Source organism: Topomyia yanbarensis, chromosome 1 (assembly GCF_030247195.1).
Source record: "Topomyia yanbarensis strain Yona2022 chromosome 1, ASM3024719v1, whole genome shotgun sequence".
In the NCBI taxonomy this organism is placed as follows: domain Eukaryota; kingdom Metazoa; phylum Arthropoda; class Insecta; order Diptera; family Culicidae; genus Topomyia; species Topomyia yanbarensis.
In genome coordinates this window covers 178,310,712-178,332,106 of record NC_080670.1, presented here as the reverse complement: position 1 = coordinate 178,332,106, position 21,395 = coordinate 178,310,712, and the positions used below count along the sequence as shown (strand labels likewise).

Below are 21,395 nucleotides of genomic sequence, written 5' to 3'. Positions count from 1 at the left end.
ATCTGTGAAATTTACGAAAATTTGTAAAATTTACGAAAATTTGTAAAATTTACGAAAATTTGTAAAATTTACGAAAATTTATAAAATTTACAAAAAATTGTAAAATTCACGTAAATTTGTAAAATTCACGAAAATTTGTAAAATTCACAAAAATCTGTAAAATTTACGAAAATTTGTAAAATTTACGAAAATTTGCAAAATTTACAAAAATTTGTAAAATTTACGAAAATTTCGTAAATTTACGAAAATTTCGTAAATTTACGAAAATTTCGTAAATTTACGAAAATTTCGTAAATTTACGAAAATTTCGTAAAATTACTAAAAATTTGTAAAATTTACGAAAATTTGTAAAATTTACGAAAATTTGTAAAATGTACAAAAATTTGCAAAATTTACAAAAATTTGTAAAATTTACGAAAATTTGCAAATTACCAAAAATATGCAAAATTTACGAAAATTTGTAAAATTCACGAAAATTTGTGAAATTTACGAAAACTTGTAAAATTTACGAAAACTTGTAAAATTTTCGTACGTTTTCGTAAAATTTACGGAAATTGTAAAATTTACGAAAATTTGTAAAATTTAGGAAAATTTGTAAAATTTACAAAAATTTGCAAAATTTACAAAAATTTGTAAAATTTACGAAAATCTGTGAAATTTACGAAAATTTGTAAAATTTACGAAAATTTGTAAAATTTACAAAAATTTGTAAAATTTACAAAAACTAGTAGATTTACGAAAATTACGTAAAATTACCAAAAATTTGTAAAATTTACAAAAATTTGCAAAATTTACAAAAATTTCTAAAATTTACAAAAATTTGTAAAATTTACAAAAATTTGTAAAATTTACAAAAACGTGTAAATTTACGAAAATTTCGTAAAATTACCAAAAATTTGCAATTTTCCGAAAATTTGTAAAATATACAAAAATTTGTAAAATTTACGAAGATTAGCAAAATTTACGAAAACCTGTAAAATTTACGAAAATTTGTAAAATTACCAAAAATTTGTAAAATTTACAAAAATTTGTAAAATTCACGAAAATTTGTAAAATTCACAAAAATCTGTAAAATTTACGAAAATTTGTAAAATTTACGAAAATTTGCAAAATTTACAAAAATTTGTGAAATTTACGAAAATTTGAAAAATTACCAAAAATATGCAAAATTTACGAAAATTTGTAAAATTCACGAAAATTTGTGAAATTTACGAAAACTTGTAAAATTTACGAAAACTTGTAAAATTTTCGTACGTTTTCGTAAAATATACGGAAATTGTAAAATTTGTGAAATTTACGAAAATTTGTAAAATTTAAGAAAATTTGTAAACTACGAAAATTTGTGAAATTTACAAAAATTTGTAAAATTTACGAAAATTTGTAAAATTCACGAAAATCTGTGAAATTTACGAAAATTTGTAAAATTTACGAAAATTTGTGAAATTTACAAAAATTTGTAAAATTTAAGAAAATTTGTAAAATTTACGAAAATTTGTAAAATTCACGAAAATCTGTGAAATTTACGAAAATTTGTAAAATTTACGAAAATTTGTAAAATTTACGAAAATTTGTAAAATTTACGAAAATTTGTAAAATTTACAAAAAATTGTAAAATTCACGAAAATTTGTAAAATTCACGAAAATTTGTAAAATTCACAAAAATCTGTAAAATTTACGAAAATTTTTAAAATTTACGAAAATTTCGTAAATTTACGAAAATTTCGTAAAATTACTAAAAATTTGTAAAATTTACGAAAATTTGTAAAATTTACGAAAATTTGTAAAATGTACAAAAATTTGCAAAATTTACAAAAATTTGTAAAATTTACGAAAACTTGCAAATTACCAAAAATATGCAAAATTTACGAAAATTTGTAAAATTCACGAAAATTTGTGAAATTTACGAAAACTTGTAAAGTTTACGAAAACTTGTAAAATTTTCGTACGTTTTCGTAAAATTTACGGAAATTGTAAAATTTACGAAAATTTGTAAAATTTAGGAAAATTTGTAAAATTTACAAAAATTTGCAAAATTTACAAAAATTTGTAAAATTTACGAAAATCTGTGAAATTTACGAAAATTTGTAAAATTTACGAAAATTTGTAAAATTTACAAAAATTTGTAAAATTTACAAAAACTAGTAGATTTACGAAAATTACGTAAAATTACCAAAAATTTGTAAAATTTACAAAAATTTGCAAAATTTACAAAAATTTCTAAAATTTACAAAAATTTGTAAAATTTTCAAAAACGTATAAATTTACGAAAATTTCGTAAAATTACCAAAAATTTGCAAATTTTCCGAAAATTTGTAAAATATACAAAAATTTGTAAAATTTACGAAGATTAGCAAAATTTACGAAAACCTGTAAAATTCACGAAAATTTGTAAAATTACCAAAAATTTGTAAAATTTACAAAAATTTACGAAAACTTGTAAAATTTCCGAACGTTTTCGTAAAATTTACGGAAATTGTAAAATTTGTGAAATTTACGAAAATTTGTAAAATTTAAGAAAATTTGTAAAATTTACGAAAATTTCGTAAAATTACCAAAAATTTGTAAAATTTACAAAAATTTGCTAAATTTACAAAAATTTGTGAAATTTACAAAAACGTGTAAATTTACGAAAATTTCGTAAAATTACAAAAATTTGCAAATTTTCCGAAAATTTGTAAAATATACAAAAATTTGTAAAATTTACGAAAACCTGTAAAATTTACGAAAATTTGTGAAATTACCAAAAATTTGTAAAATTTACAAAAAATTGTAAAATTCACGAAAATTGTAAATTTACGAAAATTTCGTAAAATTACAAAAATTTGCAAATTTTCCGAAAATTTGTAAAATATACAAAAATTTGTAAAATTTACGAAAACCTGTAAAATTTACGAAAATTTGTGAAATTACCAAAAATTTGTAAAATTTACAAAAAATTGTAAAATTCACGAAAATTTGTAAAATTCACAAAAATCTGTAAAATTTACGAAAATCTGTAAAATTTACGAAAATTTCGTAAATTTACGAAAATTTCGTAAAATTACTAAAAATTTGTAAAATTCACGAAAATTTGTAAAATTTACGAAAATTTGTAAAATGTACAAAAATTTGTAAAATTTACAAAAATTTGTAAAATTTACGAAAATTACCAAAAATATGCAAAATTTACGAAAATTTGTAAAATTCACGAAAATTTGTGAAATTTACGAAAACTTGTAAAATTTACGAAAATTTGTAAAATTTACGAAAATTTGTAAAATTTACAAAAATTTGTAAAATTTACAAAAATTTGTAAAATTTACGAAAATTTGCTAAATTTACAAAAATTTGTAAAATTTACAAAAACGTGTAAATTTACGAAAATTTCGTAAAATTACAAAAATTTGCAAATTTTCCGAAAATTTGTAAAATTTACGAAAATTTCGTAAATTGACGAAAATTTCGTAAAATTACCAAAAATTTGTAAAATTTTCAAAAATTTGCTAAATTTACAAAAATTTGTAAAATTTACAAAAACGTGTAAATTTACGAAAATTTCGTAAAATTACAAAAATTTGCAAATTTTACGAAAATTTGTAAAATATACAAAAATTTGTAAAATTTACGAAGATTAGCAAAATTTACGAAAACCTGTAAAATTTACGAAAATTTGTAAAATTACCAAAAATTTGTAAAATTTACAAAAAATTGTAAAATTCACGAAAATTTGTAAAATTCACAAAAATCTGTAAAATTTACGAAAATTTGTAAAATTTACGAAAATTTGCAAAATTTACGAAAATTTGTAAAATTTACGAAAATTTCGTAAATTTACGAAAATTTCGTAAATTTACGAAAATTTCGTAAAATTACTAAAAATTTGTAAAATTTACGAAAATTTGTAAAATTTACGAAAATTTGTAAATTACCAAAAATATGCAAAATTTACGAAAATTTGTAAAATTCACGAAAATTTGTGAAATTTACGAAAACTTGTAAAATTTACGAAAACTTGTAAAATTTTCGTACGTTTTCGTAAAATTTACGGAAATTGTAAAATTTGTAAAATTTTCAAAAATTTGCTAAATTTACAAAAATTTGTAAAATTTACAAAAACGTAAATTTACGAAAATTTCGTAAAATTTCAAAAATTTGCAAATTTTCCGAAAATTTGTAAAATATACAAAAATTTGTAAAATTTACGAAGATTAGCAAAATTTACGAAAACCTGTAAAATTTACGAAAATTTGTAAAATTACCAAAAATTTGTAATTTACAAAAAATTGTAAAATTCACGAAAATTTGTAAAATTCACAAAAATCTGTAAAATTTACGAAAATTTGTAAAATTTACGAAAATTTGCAAAATTTACGAAAATTTGTAAAATTTACGAAAATTTCGTAAATTTACGAAAATTTCGTGAAATTACTAAAAATTAGACCTGTGCGCCGCCGCGCCATGCCGCCGCCGCCGGTAATTTTTAACGTACGCCGACGCCGAACGGTAGATCGGCGGCGCGCCGCCGATGCATTTTTCCCGCGCCGACAATTCGCGAGCTCTAAAATTATTGGCTCATAATTTTATACACAAATCTAGGAACATTGTCTATGGACCGAATATACGACGTTAACTGATTCATGATTTATCACATCTTGATCATTATTTGGTATTAGTGGTCGTCAATTGGATTACAAAACTAAAATAATCTTGATATTTTCTCGAATGGTTTTACACGATACTCGTTATATAATTCAAAGATCCATTCTTGCTTCGTCAACTGGTTATGATTGTGAGCATATAAGTTTCAATTCACCATTCGTGTGCGTGAAATGGTCCACAAATTAAAAAAAACTTCCACTTTCAAGATCTATGTGCCTGAAATTTACGATTATGTGCCTGATCCTAATCTTTGCACCTAATCAATTTCACTGGAACGCAGTGTATTATTCAATGATTTTTTTACCGATTCTTAATTCCTAATATGCTACACACGATTCACCAGTCGAGCTCGTGAAACTGTTCATGATGTAATTCATGAAGTAATTTATTTTCCACATAATCTTATTATACTTACGTAAAAAATTACAAGGAACTCAGACTATTATTCATGGATTATTCGCTCTGCTTTTTGGTTTTGAAATTTCTATGTGAGCTATTCTGTACAACTGCTAGCAACCAGTCTCATAGGCACGATCATTAGATACAAAGACATTACTAGGACCTGTAACTCTGTTATTCCTTTGTTAAAATTCAGAGAAATGTTCGGAATTAAATGAAACTGCGCTGAGCAAAATACATTACCTAACCACAATTCATGTCCGTGAAATAATTTAGAAAACTATAAGACACATGACTCCAACGGTAAGCTCAAGACTAAAATATCACGATAACACGACGAGAATTTACGAAAATCCTTGCACGTCGTTCAATTCTTGACTGTTTTAGTCAATAAAGTTAATACAAATCAATGTTTCATCGAGTTATGAATTAGAATCATAAAAATATTAAACATATTCAGACACAACCACCTACTAAACATTTGAGTATAATGTCATCTTTTTTTGCGTGAACTAGTTTTGTGAAAACACAAAAATTGTTTTCAATACGTGGTTTATTTATAATTGATTGAATCGTTACCTATTTTAAAAAAAATTTCTCGAAGAATAGTTGAGCAAAGTGATCTTGACTTTTCGCGACGCTGGTGCACAGATGTGGCGATGCAGAGGGTAAGATTTCTAGTCTCATAAATTAGGCATCGTATGATCTAGCCCCACTCAAGAAAGATTTTCAGTGTCAGTTGCACCAGCCCAGTACCACAGACAAATAAGACGTAACACGAGATGAATTTTCATCACTCGTAGAAAAAACGGTCGATTTCAATTACAAATCGGTGGCGTTAGTGAAGAGATTTTGACACAGAGCTAAATGCGTTACTTAGTTTCCGCACCCACCCGAAAACGTTACGGTCTTTTTAATCTAATGCAAACCAAAACAAACAATATGGGCCGGAAATGTGAAATTAATTCTTGTCGAAGTGCCCAAGGTGGGAGTTGTTCACAACCATTTCTTAAGTTACAACACGATGCCAATCGGTGACTAAGCACATAACAGGATGTTAGTAATTTAATTGATTCGGTGTATCGAATGTATGCAATGGATTAGAATTTGTTGGTCCCCGGATCTGCTGGAGAAATTGGCGGGGTGCAGGTGCTACGAAAACTAGAGATACGCTCAGGCCATTTTCAATCAGACTTGTTTAGTGATCAGTTTCAACCTAACAGGAGCTAACACGTCAAGTCGTGGAATGATTATGATTGATAGTAACTGTATATTTAGGTTTCGTCAGGGTGTAGATCTGTATGATTGCAGCACATCGAGCATACTTTGCACTCAAGATAGAAGCAGATCGTACGTTGTAAGAAAATGTAGTACCAGGGAATCGTATTCCTTATCATTGTGGCGATTTTGTACCTACAAGAAGTAAAAGTAAACACCAGCCTGGAAAATGAAGTAATGTGTCTACCTTGAAAGGTGTCCTTACACGATCATTAAAAGTGACATTTCCGCGCAGTAATGCCAATAATAACGCCTCGTGTTAGGGTACCTGATATCTGCGGGATTCTAAAAGAGCGATGGTAAACAACCCAGGGACAACTTGACAGATAGTGCTTGTTTCATATATGCACCACCGATTTGATGGTGGCGCTAGTATGCCTTCTTTGTATGAGTACCACGAACAACGAAACGAAAGTTTCCAGAGAAAAGCGCGTTTCGTTACGTATGTTATGAACGCCGTCAATGCGGCTAGAACAACATTTAGAAAAAACTTATTCCAAAATGTGAATAAAGAAAACTATTATTAGAGAATAAATTTATCCCTAACTGAAAACCGTCAGCAAAGTTACATAAATCTTATTAATATTTAGCTGGAAGTCTGTTTTTAACAACCGGCTCTTCTCCTTCCTAAACATGTTTTGGTTTCCTTGTTGTGTGAAGTTTGAAATCGTTAAATCATTGGTGCTTTTTATTTCGAGAATTGTAAATGAAAAACATTTTGGTCAATGAAAGTACATCACCATCAAGCTTAACAATTCGTTTTGAATAGAATTTGTGTTTTTATCAGAATTCTAGCAGCAAAAAAAATGATTGAAATGCTTAAATTGTTTATTTTCCACAGATATGGAAAACAATAAATGGGATGCGCCTTTTTCAAATTTTGCTCCATTCGAGCCGCCATGACATCACCAAATCACCCCCAAAATTTGCTTATGAATTCAATATATGGGAGCTGTCAATTGTCCCCGGGCTTACGGTAAAGATGACTAAATAGAAACAAAAAACAATGAAACGACAACAACGATTAATTTCCTCAAACAAAACAAAAATTGTTTTACCGTTGCTTAATTTCCCAAATATAGAACAAAAAATTATTATTATGGGTCATTGAAATACAGTCGTTACTCTGCACTCTTCAAATTTGTCCATTGCAATCATTATTTCATGCGAAATCGTAGTATGCGACATCGACAATTTTTCTATTTCGTTCTTCAAATTTTACAACTGTAAAGATAGTTCCACCTTTCATTTATTATCTTGCATTTGGCAAGAAGGGTGGTTACTATTGGAGCTTCAGTTGAAAAAAAAATTGATATGGTTGCGAGAATTACATTTTGTGCAATGTGTTCAACAGATGTCGCTAGTACATCGTGGGCGATGATTTTTTAGATTTTCTTTAAGCTGTAACGTTTGTTTGTATGTGCTGTGAAGTCTGTTACAATAGAAACCGAAAATTTGGGAAAGGAATTGTACAGTCAAGAATTTTTTTTAGTTACATTGGTGTCAATATTCGTCACGCCGATACACGTCGGCGCGCCGCCGCCGGTAGGGTCCAACGGCGTGACGCCGCCAACGCCGCCGGCCAAAAATGTCGCTTACGCCGCCGCCGATTAAAAATGCATCGGCGCACACCTCTACTAAAAACTTGTAAAATTTACGAAAATTTGTAAAATTTACGAAAATTTGTAAAATGTACAAAAATTTGTAAAATTTACAAAAATTTGTAAAATTTACGAAAATTTGCAAATTACCAAAAATATGCAAAATTTACAAAAATTTGTAAAATTTACGAAAATTTGTAAAATTCACGAAAATCTGTGAAATTTACGAAAATTTGTAAAATTTACGAAAATTTGTAAAATTTACGAAAATTTATAAAATTTACAAAAATTTGTAAAATTTACGAAAACTTAGTAGATTTACGAAAATTTCGTAAAATTACCAAAAATTTGTAAAATTTACAAAAATTTGTAAAATTTACAAAAATTTGTAAAATTTACGAAAATTTGCAAATTACCAAAAATATGCAAAATTTACGAAAATTTGTAAAATTCACGAAAATTTGTGAAATTTACGAAAACTTGTAAAATTTACGAAAACTTGTAAAATTTTCGTACGTTTTCGTAAAATTTACGGAAATTGTAAAATTTGTAAAATTTTCAAAAATTTGCTAAATTTACAAAAATTTGTAAAATTTACAAAAACGTGTAAATTTACGAAAATTTCGTAAAATTACAAAAATTTGCAAATTTTCCGAAAATTTGTAAAATATACAAAAATTTGTAAAATTTACGAAGATTAGCAAAATTTACGAAAACCTGTAAAATTTACGAAAATTTGTAAAATTACCAAAAATTTGTAAAATTTACAAAAAATTGTAAAATTCACGAAAATTTGTAAAATTCACAAAAATCTGTAAAATTTACGAAAATTTGTAAAATTTACGAAAATTTGCAAAATTTACGAAAATTTGTAAAATTTAAGAAAATTTGTAAAATTTACGAAAATTTGCAAAATTTACGTAAATTTACGAAAATTTGTAAAATCTACGAAAATTTGTAAAATTTACAGATTTGTATAATTTACGAAAACTTGTAAAATTTACGAAAATTTGCAAAATTTACAAAAAATTGTGAAATTTACGAAAATTTGTAAAATTTACGAAAATTTGTAAAATTTACAAAAATTTGTAAAATTTACGAAAATTTAAATTTTTTTATTCTTGCTGATTTTTTTCCGCGTTTAAGTCGTTAGTCACGACAAAACAAGTCTATAAATTGTTGTTTTGGTTAGATCGAAAAACATATTTTTACTAGAAAAACTCTAGAAAGAGAACTGCGGAGACTCCATTTTGGATTGATTGGATTCGCGTTTAGCTGTCAAAAAACAAATCCAATCGAACATTGCCTATCCTTATAACATTGGACGTGTTGCCATGCAATACCGGGGCATACGTTGCCAAAAATGCTGTTTTTCTCTCCGCAGTTCTCTTACTAGAGTTTTTCTAATTTTTACCAATACTTTTTTTTCTTTCTTTGGAATAAAAAAAGAAAATTGTTAATATTGTGTATTGACTTTTTTAAATATACGCAAAAGTACACAAAGAGAAGTTACACACGTAATATTAATTTATTTCAGTTTATGCTTTATTTACAATGTTGCAATGCTTCACGCTCCCACTGTCCACGTTGCTTGAAGCACGTTCGCTATCATTTTTGGCAACTATCTGAGCCAGGAAGCCAGCTTATGTTGGCTTCACTAATTTTTCAAAGAAACGTAAAAAACATTCACCCTCTTGATTCAAAGATGTCAATAAGGAGATCTTTCTCCTTATAGATTGGTTTGGTTAGAGCTAATCCGTGTCTGTCCTTCGATACATCGGCGATTAGTTCCTCAAGATGTAAGATAGACACTCGAAACTTTCCGGAAATAAGTTCAGTTAGTTCGTTGATATAGCGATATTTTCAACGAACCCAAAACTATTATTTCGATGTCTTGTTTAACGAACCGTGTTAATTTATTTGCTAGGTGTGTAGGATCTTGTACACATATATCTCCTCCGTCGCTAGCTACAAACCATTCTCCAAACTCATTATCTTCCAACTTAATTGTTTTCATCATAGCGCTGATATAACGGCTTTCTCCATTCATTGCTTTACACTTTTTCAAGACATCGTTTGTAGTGCACTTATTATTGATACAGAAAAAAGTTAACACAGAAAGGTGTTGCGTTTGATGTGAATGACCGAAAAATGGATAAATGGGTAATTTCTAAAAAGCGTGTTTACTGGTGACAAACGATTAAAAAAAATTCTTGTGTGCATTTCGTCTTCATTCAAAGGAGTACTAGTTCAGTAATCTTATCGTTGTAATGTTTGTATGCTGCTCCACCGGTTATTCTGGTTGTATATTCACTCCAGCAAACTACCACCGGGCAACCATTCTTAATCGAATATCGTTTCAATTCAACAACCATCAGACGACTTTCTTCGAGTTGTTCGGAGTTTCCTTGGTAACTTCCAGTAAAGGATGTGTATATATTTAGAGGGTTCAAATTATGTAGGGGTCCAAACCAGGTTGATTACCCTACACGGTTTAATTAAGTACCCATTTACGTATATTACGACGCCCATCTCCGACAAAACTGGAAAAACTCATTTAACAATGAGTACGAACTACATACGTCAAAAACGGGGCTTTATAAATAGGAACATGCTAAACTGAGCAACACTTTTGAAAGCTTTGGGAAACAAAATAAATCGAGAGGAATTAGCTCGGTCGGATCCAAATTCACAAACTCAGCTCTTAGTTTTCTAATATACTTTCCAAAATAGGCAAACATTTGTAGTCACCGGAATTAATACCACCGAACCACGATATCGGAACATTTCGGCAAGCTAGCGGAGCCACTGAGTGATCAGCATTAGTAGAAATATTTAGGAGTTCCAAAGATAAACTTAGTTTACGCGGTGGTCTGAAATAAAGAATAAATAACTTTTGCTCTTTTTAAAATGATGTTCTTGATTTGACGGGGTTAGTAGGAAATGCTTGGACAATTTTAAGCGTGTATCGGTGCATCTCATTCATTGGGCCATTTTTGCGTAAATTCTGTAGGGGAGAGCATTGTATCGTAATGGCTGTCAACAAACGGCCCAGCTGATATGCTCGATCATGTGCTGCCGGCAGCCCATTGTAATGATTGTGACATTAACATCTGTTGGCCTGTTAGGCTATAAACATCCGTTACTTAACATTTTTGTATACTACGATACATAATTGTAAACGTATTTTAATCGCACTATTAGCAGTTATTTTAAAGCTCGATGCAATTAGTGACTAACGTTTGTAGAAATATATTTAAATATCGAAGAAAGCTTGATTTTTTTGTTCAACCTCAATCAAGGCGCGCTTCACAAGAAAACCCACGATTGCGGATACTGTTCTTCGGAACAGATAATTTTTCGCTTCCCAGCTTAAGAACGCTAAATGAGAGCAGGTAAGCACCAATTAGCACAATCTGTTCAATAATGCTAATTCGTATTTTGACCACAGCAAACACGGTGGAATCGTCTCTTCACTGGAAGTGGTCACATCGTTCAGAGCCAAAAGAAATCCACTGAAGAAGTATGCCGAGGTGGAAAAACTTCCACTACATGATTGGCCCCTGCAAGATCCGGCGGTCATAGCAAAGAAATTCGATTTAGGAGTAGTTGTATCTTTTGGCCATTTAATCCCAGAAAATCTGATAACATCTTTTCGACTGCAAGTATTTGGAAATTTTGCCTGCTTCCATTAACAAAATCATGCTAAATCTGTTCCGTTTTCACAGAGGAATGTTAAATGTACACGCCAGTTTGCTGCCGAAGCTACGCGGAGCTGCCCCGATCGTACATGCCATTAGGAACGGTGACATTGAAACAGGTGTTACAATTATGAAGATAAAGCCATTGCATTTCGATATCGGAGAAGTAAATGTTTCGGATTGATTAGCTTTTCAATTAAGGTTATTATGTTTTTGATAAATTTCCAGATTTTGAAGCAAGAGAAAGTAGATATACCCAAAGACATGCTCATGCCCGAGCTTCATGAAAAGTTGGCGAATCTAGGTGCTGTCACGTTGTTACATTGTATAGAAAATTTAGACCACGTTTACAGGGTACAAATATCTCAGAACGACCAGGAAGCAACTTACGGTAAATTATTATTTTTAAACAATGTCACAAAGATTACGTTTAAATAAAAAAAAAAATTTCAGCTCCTAAAATCAACACCCAGTTTGCCGAAGTTCGGTGGTCAGAGATGAGCGCAAAGCAAGTGTACGATCTGTATCGATCGTTGTACTCCTACAAACAACCGACGACTCGACTCGGCAGCGGGGAACCAGTCAAATTATTTAAGCTACAATTCGACGCTGACGAGAATGATGATAGTAGTGATTGCACTTCGCCAGGACATATTAAATACTGTCGTCGGAGAAAACGGTTGCTCGTTTGCTGCAGCGATGGCCGACTGGTTAGCATTGAGCAGCTTGCTATTGGAGGGAAGAAAGTGATGAGCGCGCAAGAATTCTACAATGGCTTTCTTAGCAAACTGGCGAGCTCTGAAAGAGTGTTCACCTGTCGATAGTTTAGCTTTGTGAAAAATAAAATAATGTGGTTTTTGTCATTATTTGCGCGTGTTGCATTTTCAAATATTAGGTCTTCCTTCTAGGTACTGTCCCTAATCCAAGAGAGCATAAGACTTCGTCATGGTTGGTGCCGTAGCTTTCTTTAGCATTTCTGCAAAGGTGCTTTTATAGTACGCATGACATGTACAGAGCATATGTAAATATTCTCCTTAGCGATAGTTTTCAGCATTCCCTTCCTAATGAGACAAAGCACCCGATTCGACTCCAAATAGAATAGCTTTCCGTACTGTGGGACTGATTCTGAATACATCAATCGCCTGTAATTAGGTAATACCTTCATGAATATATTTAAGAGATGGCGCTGCTTCGGTGGTAGCTACCCAGTAAACGAAAAGGCGGCTAGCCGGATTAAGCTAGATACTGGCGATCGGTAGGTTTTGAAGCTTCTGTATCTGCTTCCCGGGACATCACTCGGGACCAGGGTGACCATATTCACAGATATTTCTGTAATGTCACAAATTTTTCACATTTTTTGTTCACAGATTCTGTTTCACATTAAATTGATTAAAATTTCACTATTTGAGATTGTTGGAAACATTGTGATTTTTCACAGATTTTTGGGAATTGTAACGCAGGTTTTCACAGATTTTTGTTCGGATGTAGTTATCAAAGATGGTAATTTTTTTTGATCGAGACACAGATTTCAATGTGGCATCATTGCTCGAGACAAGCCAGTTGCTTTAGACGTTCCACATGTGTCGTGTGAATTGTTTTGATGTTTTTATGTCTGAATAGTGCTAGTTTAGATACATCGTCTAACCAAACACCCAGTTGCTGTTAGTTACTGACGACATGAATTCGAAACACAAAAATCAAACTCAAACTCGTTTCTAGATTCTCACGCAAAATCGACATTAAACTCTGCCCAAAGTTTTATATTGATGGGGGCGCCAGGTGCGCATGATGCTCCGCTATCCGTTTTGAAAAAGGAAGCCCTCAAACCATTCATTCCTCGGTACGGCTCACGTGACGCTTCGACTTAGAGATCGGAAAGGACTTGAAAGGGAGGAGGCAGGGAGCGGGAAAGGGCATATAAGTAGTGGTGGAATCTGCTAGCATAGCATGTTTGCAATCACAGGCCTAAATAGAGGCAGATTTGTGCCGATCATTCGCTCACAAATAAGATCCCGGCCTCGCTACTTGGAGGCTTCCTAGAGGCACAATTAGCGACCATGAACCCGTTTTCGATTGAAAAAAATATTTTATATTTGTTAATTCTAGAGCTGTTTTTTTCTTAAATTGGTACTTTCAGCCATTTTATTTTCTTGGAAATGGCTTCCTGGTAAAAATTGTACAATTGATACCTTCATAGAATTTTTTGTAATCAACTCGTCATCTTTCAAGAAAAAAAATTGAATTTTGTGTTGAAACACTCGGCAACTGAGTACATATACATGCTCCAACCATATCACGTTTTGTGCAATTAAACGCTACCTCTTTAAATTTGCAAACATGCTGGTGGAAAGTTGCCAGTAAACGGCTCAATAATTGTGCAATAGATTGCAGAGTAGTCGATTTGAATTATCTCGACTCTCTTTAAAATTGTGTCTTTTCCTGTTACCTGTCATAAATCATTATTTTCTAAGTGCAATATGTCCACTTATCTCCGCAGTTTTGTTTGCCATCTTTCGCATCAGGTAATATATTTATTAAACAATATATTAAGTACACATATTGATATATATAGCTTACTGAAGTAACAATAACACTACCACAACCCATTTGTATCGAAAGACACAAAAAACATCACAGATAAGCAACTTGGTTCTCGTTTCACGACGATAATGGTCAAACGTTGTCCACGAATGAGTAATTTAGAGACAGAGTAAAAGGAAGAATGAAACCAGCACTGGTCACTATTTCACATTCCTACGTCTCAATTTCTTAAATTGGGATCCTAGAACATTCATCTCACAGTGCCGTTTCAATAACTCCTTTCGAATGGGGTCGATGGTGATGATAGCGATTGTGATGTTGAGCGGTTTGGTTGGTATCCTTTTCAGAGCTATCAGTGTTAGTGCCAACATTGTTCGAATCACCTGCCTGATTCGATTCATTGGCGGAAACTTTCGCGGACGCTTCGAAACTTCGGTTGTTGAGGTTCGCGGTTTTCTAAAACACAGAAACACGTTTCTGCATATGAGTTCAAGTTCAAATCTTGATCAACTTACTGTATCATCAACTGCGCTTGGATCCGGTCGAAATAAATCCCCACTGAGAGCGGCCCGAATTTTGGGCCGTGATTTATACTTGCCCGATCGGGACACTGAGTACGTCCTGTGAACAGATTCATGGCCACTGTCACGAAGGGTCATTTCGTTGCTATCTTCCGTTGTGTAATCCTACCGGGTGTCACTCACAGGAAAAAGCCGTTCCAGTCGAGTAGTTGGTCGTGAATTGATTGTTATTATTGCCAACCCAGCTAGCAGGGTCGATTGATAACAGAAAGCGGCGTCACGCGCTCACGTATCCCTATCGCACCGCCTATCAAGTGCACCAATACAGCAATCGCTTAGATAACCGAATGCAAAGGTCTGCTGCACAAAGTTGCTGTTCATCTTCTCGGCTCGATATGAAGGTTGCAATCTTGCTGTAGGCCGCCGGGTGGCTTGATAAGAACCACACAGTACAATTATATCGGGTGTGAAATAGGGTTATTGTTCCCTAATTCACCTTATCCCCCTTTATTCATCTCGCCCAGTTCGACGTATTATGGTAGGGTGCAAAAGAGGGCGTATCACTCGATCGCTCAAACATGTGTTCATCACAATAGTCATGCCAGTTTTCTTAACGTACTGCTTCTAGTGAATGAAGCAAAGATAGGTCGAGTCAACAAAATGATGAGACAACCCCAATAATGAGATAAATAAGGGCTGATATACCCTATTTCTTCTTTTTCTTAATATTCACGACAAAACTGCCATGTAGATTTTTTGAAATTATTTGAATATGTTTACATAACTATCGAAAGATGCATTAGGTAAGAAATTTAATGACGAGAATTAAACCGCTTGTGATAAATTGCGACGATTGAGATTTTTGGGACACTGCCAAGAATTAGTTCCAAAAATGTGCCAGCAAAAGCAAATCGACAATCATGCAAAATTTGCTAAAGTCCACAAACTGTTTCGTTAGGTCATCTTATCAGTGAACCAGTACCGTGTAGACTACAATTCCATATACAAACCAGGGACGTCTTAAGACCTCAGGGAGCCCCTTGGCGCTACGGAACTGAAAGGGCCGTATAACTGAAACGGTGTAAACTGATGTGGAGGTCATCATTATCACCGTGTCAGTAGGGGTTAACCATTAGCCTGCCCGGCATAGACCATAGATGACAGGGCGGCCAAGGTGCTTCTACCAAGTGAGTCAGATTTTGTACGCATAATAGAAAAAAATGAATTTTACCGTTTTTTATTTCACCTCAGCAGCCTGCTACTGATGGCGGCGGTTTCGTCCGACATCAAAAACGATGGCGAATAGGGATCTTTAATTTGAAAAAATTGTGCCAGTTTTTCATATGCATTGATAGCGGGGGTCCTTACGAGTACACTTATATCATTCTTAGACCTTAATTATTCTTTTCTGATTTTTAAATTTAAAACAACCAAATTAAATTCAAACAGCAAACTGACAGTTGTCCTACTAAATGACGTATCTGCAAATATCTCGTTCGCCTCATTGTTAACCGGGACAGCACCCCACACAGCATGATCTGGTACTTTGTCAATCCGCTAGCAGCCTGCCATCCCAAGTTTCATCTGCAAACTATGGTAGATCTGATAAGGCAACCTATCCCGCTTGGAAGAAAAACGGGCAGCCAGCAAAAATCCGTCAGGATTCCGGCAGCTGTCAAAATTATCAAAATGGCGCTGCCAGAATTCAGCTATACTCCTTCCAGTTATGGCAGGCAGATTCTGCTGCGAGCACTATTCAGGTTATCTTTTGTGACTGCCCCTGTTTGCTCTACATGTTATACATCGCCCGAATCCAGTTGTTTCACAGAGAACAGACGTCTATCTTCAGCATTCAACTTGTGTAAAATCTCCAACGGTTTTGAAGGTAGTTGGGATATCCAAACCAGGTGCGCTACTGTCATCATGTTTTTTATGTGGCTGAGTTCGACAGAATTGACAGCGGTTATCCTTCTACCCAGTCAAACTAGTCCGGAACCGGTTCGGACTTCCAGCATGAATTCCAACTCAAATGCATCAACCGATAGAGTCGGAATCGGTTGTTCTCTTTGAGCAAGATTCCATACTGAATCCAATCAGGATTTCGTACCGGTTCCGGAATGGATTTGACGGATAGTTGGGATAGGTTGGTGTGGCGGCGCTAGTGTTTATCGTATATTCATTCAAATGTTTACACACGTTTTTAAATATTTTTGTTCTCTGTGGTTGTTTGTTTGTCCTCATATATCGTCCCAACTGAGTAGTAAATTATCAATGTAGCTGAGGATCCGTTTGGGACAGGTATGCCATACCTCGTGAGGCGTCATAAGATGCCTTCCGAAGTATCACTCCCTTCGAAGAAATAGTATTGCACAATGGCAGAGAATAGGTTTGTTCCAGTACACGGAAGTTACACCGGCAAACAGTAGCAAAACCTAGGGGCAGATCACTCTAAGAATGTATAACAAATTTGCATCAAATTAGAAAAAATGCATTTAATTTCCATTTTTGCATCAGCTTTGCACTCCCTCGCAGAAAAGTTTGTTTAACAAACGTCCTACGTTGATCCACTTTGTTCGACGTTTTGTTAAATGTAGGGCTAGTTTTTCTGTAGGGTTTTGACGTCTTACACGCAACGCAAACCACATTGCACGCAACGCGAAATACATTATGAATTTCTGTTTTGATGGAAATAAATGCATTTAATTTCGCTGATTTTTAAAAATGCACCACAAGTGATCTGCCCCTAGAGCAAAACATAGTTGTTTCTTCTTACTCCGGATTGCTACCAGACGAAGGAAAAAGAAATGAAGGCAGTACAGGAACGATTTTCTCCGGAGTACTTCCAGTTCCGATTTTTTCATGTCTGTAGTTTCGTTTCCTACAGACCTCCGAGCAGGTGTATATTGCATACACCATTGCCTGGAAAACTGTAGGCCACATTCCTATCGCTTCTTTAATTCTTGATTCATACACTCAAAAAAAGTAAACGTTATGCCTATTGATTTTACACATAGATTTTTGCAATGAACGGAGACAAATAGACACTATTTGCTGGCACATAAACCTAATGTGTGTATTTACAAGAAATATTAATCTTACATACACATTTCATAACTATTAGGCACATAAAACCCCATTCTATAACAATATGCACATATAACTTATGTGTGTGCACACATAGTTTATACAGTTGACACATAGAAGGTATTTGTGCGCGTGATAACAATAGCATTTCTTCTTCATATGAATTTTAAGCGGTTTGGAACAAATAGAATTAACGTTTGGATTTTTTTCAGTGTACACTCACGAGCCAGCCAGCTGACCCATTTTAGAACCATCTGTATAGAATATTATTGTACCTTGAGGTACTATGGGACCCTTATATCCCATATCCGACGATCCACTATGTGGACCTCATATGAGATATCGAAGTTCGGTTTAGTCTCCATTTTATCTTAAGCTGTAGTCAAGGTAGGGTTTAGTTTCAATTCCTTCATTATACTCAAGTGACCATTTAAATCTCCATCCAATAGTGGTTCAGCACTCTCAGAGAGCCAAGTCTCGCCTCCCCCATAACATATTTATGCAAGGTGGATGAAGCATGGCTTCCATAGTTGTAGTGGGTGTTGATTTCATAGCGCCTGTGGTAGAGAAACAGGCTAGCCTTTAGTTATAGCACAGATAACAGACGTTTAGGCTAGAACAAAATTTCTTCAAAAACCTGTGTAAACTTTCATATTCATAAACGTTGGAAATCCGTGTTTCACTATTGCCATCTGCGCAACTGTTTGCTACACGTGTTTGACAGCTGCACTCTAACTGCATTGTATCGATCACTGCACCATCTACAAACGTTTGCCAAACGTGTTTCAGATGTCTGATTTATTCGGAATTTCAGTAGCGGGTATTTACACACGATTCAAATCGAGCCTAAACGTCTGTTATCTGTGGTTATAGTTTAACTTGGGTGGTCTTTTGCTTAACTTTGGGTCACCACAAATCCATCACATATGGAATAGTATCCATATGTGATATGAAGAAATATTGAGTAAACATATTACGGATAAGGCGGATAAAATTGTAACCAACCTTGTGCCGCGTGCATTGTGAAAACCATACCGCCTAAAACCACCAAAAAGTACAGTATTTTTTGACAATCTACTATCTTTTGCATACATTACCAATCTAGAATCTTTAAGAATTTTATTGGTGTAAGAAAAATTGAAAATGGTTGACAAACGGCTAAGACGCGATTATTTGAACTGAAAACTTCATTTTGTCTGTACTGACTTTCAATTACTATTTTTACAATTACTTCGGATATTCAAATTTGTTTTCCATTATTTTTTGATCACAGCTTTCTTAAAGGTATACGAGGAATAGAGTGTGTACATTAGCCGCGATCGGTCGACTGTTTTGGAGCTCCTCACTAGCCGGTCCAAAATCGTAGTTTTTCGGTACGGATTATCAAAAAAAAATTTTAAATACGAAAAACGACTCGGTGAACAGTTTTCATAAATCGGAAGTGGAATTCAGTGATTTTTTTGGAGTTTTTCATCCCGGCGTAAAGCGATTCAAAGCCACATAGCATTAGTGTCAAAAGTGCTCCCCGCAATACGGGCCGTCTATTCCCGATGCGGGGAAGAAAACAGTGTTTTAACAACGTAAATAATAATAGTGTAGATCAAAAACTCACAAAAAAGTGTTTTTCCCAGTGATAAATCTTTCCCAAAAAGTGAAAATTTTTCGGCGTCACTTGGTGAAAAAAGTGGCGATTCCAAATTATCAGCGCGTCATCCGTAGCTATCGCCCGATAGGTGTCGCACCAATTTCTTAGTTCCACATTCGGAAACCTGCAGGTCAGTTTTTCTTTTTCTTCCGACATTTTCCAAACCTTTTTCGGGTCAGGACCACGTGCGTGGCCAATGGGGCTGTTTGATGTGTAAAAAAGAAGCTGGAGATTTTGAGGATATCTGGAGAAGGGAAAAATGGATAAGCAAGTATCAGTCACTCGCGTAAGTAGGAGATGAGGAAGGAAATAGAAAAACTGGTATATTTTTCTACAGACATTCTAATTTATATATACAAAAATCAAATAAATTCACTAAATACGCGTCGATTTCTTACCTCATGTAAGGAATCGAAAGTCTTATTGTAATGTATAATCCATTTGATACAAACGGAACGGATGGAACGATGACCTCGGAACATGTCTGGCGCTGTACACGAAATGGGTCATCGGAAAGTCAATTGAGCTAACACCTACCTAAATCCTTGAACCAAGTTATTTGCATGGATATGTTAAAATACATGCAAACATCTTTTTTCTGTAAATCACTACCAGCTAGTGGGAGTTAGGATGGTTAACACACACAACACACACACACACACACACACACAGCTTTCTTAAAGGTATACCTGTCCAATGATGAAATTTGAAATCGGTGAACAAACAGCTAAGATATGGCCAGCCAAAATAGAGCTCTCATTCGTTTCTTTCTGACCTTGTTTTACTCTTTTCACTATAACTTACGGTAGATAACCCTATCATTCTATTTTTTTAGTGCAACGTATTTACAAAAGACATACCTTTCTAGTGGTGAAGACAGATTTAAAATCGATTAGGTAACAGCTGAGATATGACCGGTCAAAGTAAGCGTTCCCATTTTTTGGACCCCCTTGGTAGTCCGCGTAACTTTTTACCCCCTTGCACAGTGCACAGTGTTGTAAAACGTCGTTTTCGTGCTCAAAATTAATAGCATGTAAACCGTTAACTTTAGAAGTATAGTTTGTTCGGAGATGTTGTTGTTCTTATGATTGCGCATCCACAGAAGTATACCGTTTAGTGAATATACGAAATTTATTTTCCGAACTAATTAAGATAGAGACTTTGTGTCTTCAGCAAAGTTGTAGCAAATGTTACTACAAAAGGAAATGCTGAAGGCACCATATATCTAGCTTTAATAGTTTACAAGTTAAGGAACATATATGGAAGACTCCTTAAAATTAGTTTTTTCATGCTAACTTTTTTAGATATTCTCCTATCTTCTTAGAATCTGCCACAAAGTTATTTGCGGTATTAAAGCACATATTTTAGCTGAACATAACACATGTTTTTTGACTTTTTTCATACAAAAATCAGCAAAAAAAAATTTTAAAAGTTTTTTTACCCCAATTCTTGGTTTGATATTCAATTACAAGTATTATTTTAACTTATACCTGAATATTTTCGATTTTTTAAACGTGGGAGCAAAAATGTGATGTTTTTAGCATCATTGGAGATCCCAAACTAATATATACTCAAATAGACATGTCATAATGAATTTAATGCTTACAAAAGGATGTCATACTATTAATTACTAAATTTTACGGAAAAAATAGAAAAAATTTTTTTGCTGATTTTTGTATGGAAAAAGTCGAAAAACATGGTAAAGTAAGCTCACCCTATTCATAGGGTTCTAGAGTGCCACGCATCAAACCTTCTTAGCTTTATTGTGCATAGTTTAAACAGTGAAAAAAGTGCTTGTTCCTGCATTTTGGTTTGCTCCTCTCTTTCTTATATGTAGTTAAAGTTGGTGTAAAAAATGTAAAAATCTTCAATAACCTTGAAACGAATGAGTATTTTTACATACAGTCTTCGACAATATTATGTAGTTTTGGTACCTCAACATTTGTCTTGAACATAGTTTGCACGAAAAGTCACAATGAAAATAGTT

The 21,395-nt window shown here is 33.2% G+C and overlaps 2 protein-coding genes across 2 annotated transcripts; one reads left to right on the top strand and one right to left on the bottom strand.

Annotated features, from left to right (window-relative positions):
- Window positions 1-9,718: 9,718 nt before the first annotated feature.
- Window positions 9,719-12,465, top strand: LOC131683084 (methionyl-tRNA formyltransferase, mitochondrial). The gene is made up of 5 exons (XM_058964906.1): window positions 9,719-11,311; window positions 11,368-11,575; window positions 11,643-11,783; window positions 11,846-12,008; window positions 12,071-12,465. Exons 1-5 carry the CDS (start codon window positions 11,139-11,141, stop codon window positions 12,439-12,441), a joined length of 1,056 nt encoding a protein of 351 aa, XP_058820889.1. The 5' UTR covers window positions 9,719-11,138; the 3' UTR covers window positions 12,442-12,465.
- Window positions 12,466-13,905: 1,440 nt separating this feature from the next.
- LOC131676434 (1-phosphatidylinositol 3-phosphate 5-kinase-like) lies at window positions 13,906-14,928 on the bottom strand. Its single transcript, XM_058955503.1, has 2 exons — window positions 14,674-14,928; window positions 13,906-14,614 (listed from the first exon to the last, which is right to left on the bottom strand). The coding sequence occupies exons 1-2, from the start codon at window positions 14,815-14,817 to the stop codon at window positions 14,414-14,416; spliced, it is 345 nt and encodes a 114-aa protein (XP_058811486.1). The 5' UTR covers window positions 14,818-14,928; the 3' UTR covers window positions 13,906-14,413.
- Between the last annotated feature and the right edge of the window lie 6,467 nt (window positions 14,929-21,395).

Excerpts from the sequence above, each read along its gene's own strand:
- LOC131683084 (XM_058964906.1), top strand. The coding sequence starts at position 11,139 with ATGCAATTAGTGACTAACGTTTGTAGAAATATATTTAAATATCGAAGA. Across the intron at positions 11,312-11,367 it reads AGAACGCTAAATGAGAGCAG|CAAACACGGTGGAATCGTCT; the intron begins GTAAGCACCAAT and ends TTTTGACCACAG. Across the intron at positions 12,009-12,070 it reads CGACCAGGAAGCAACTTACG|CTCCTAAAATCAACACCCAG; the intron begins GTAAATTATTAT and ends AAAAAATTTCAG.
- LOC131676434 (XM_058955503.1), bottom strand. The coding sequence starts at position 14,817 with ATGACCCTTCGTGACAGTGGCCATGAATCTGTTCACAGGACGTACTCA. Across the intron at positions 14,615-14,673 it reads CAAGCGCAGTTGATGATACA|AAAACCGCGAACCTCAACAA; the intron begins GTAAGTTGATCA and ends TCTGTGTTTTAG.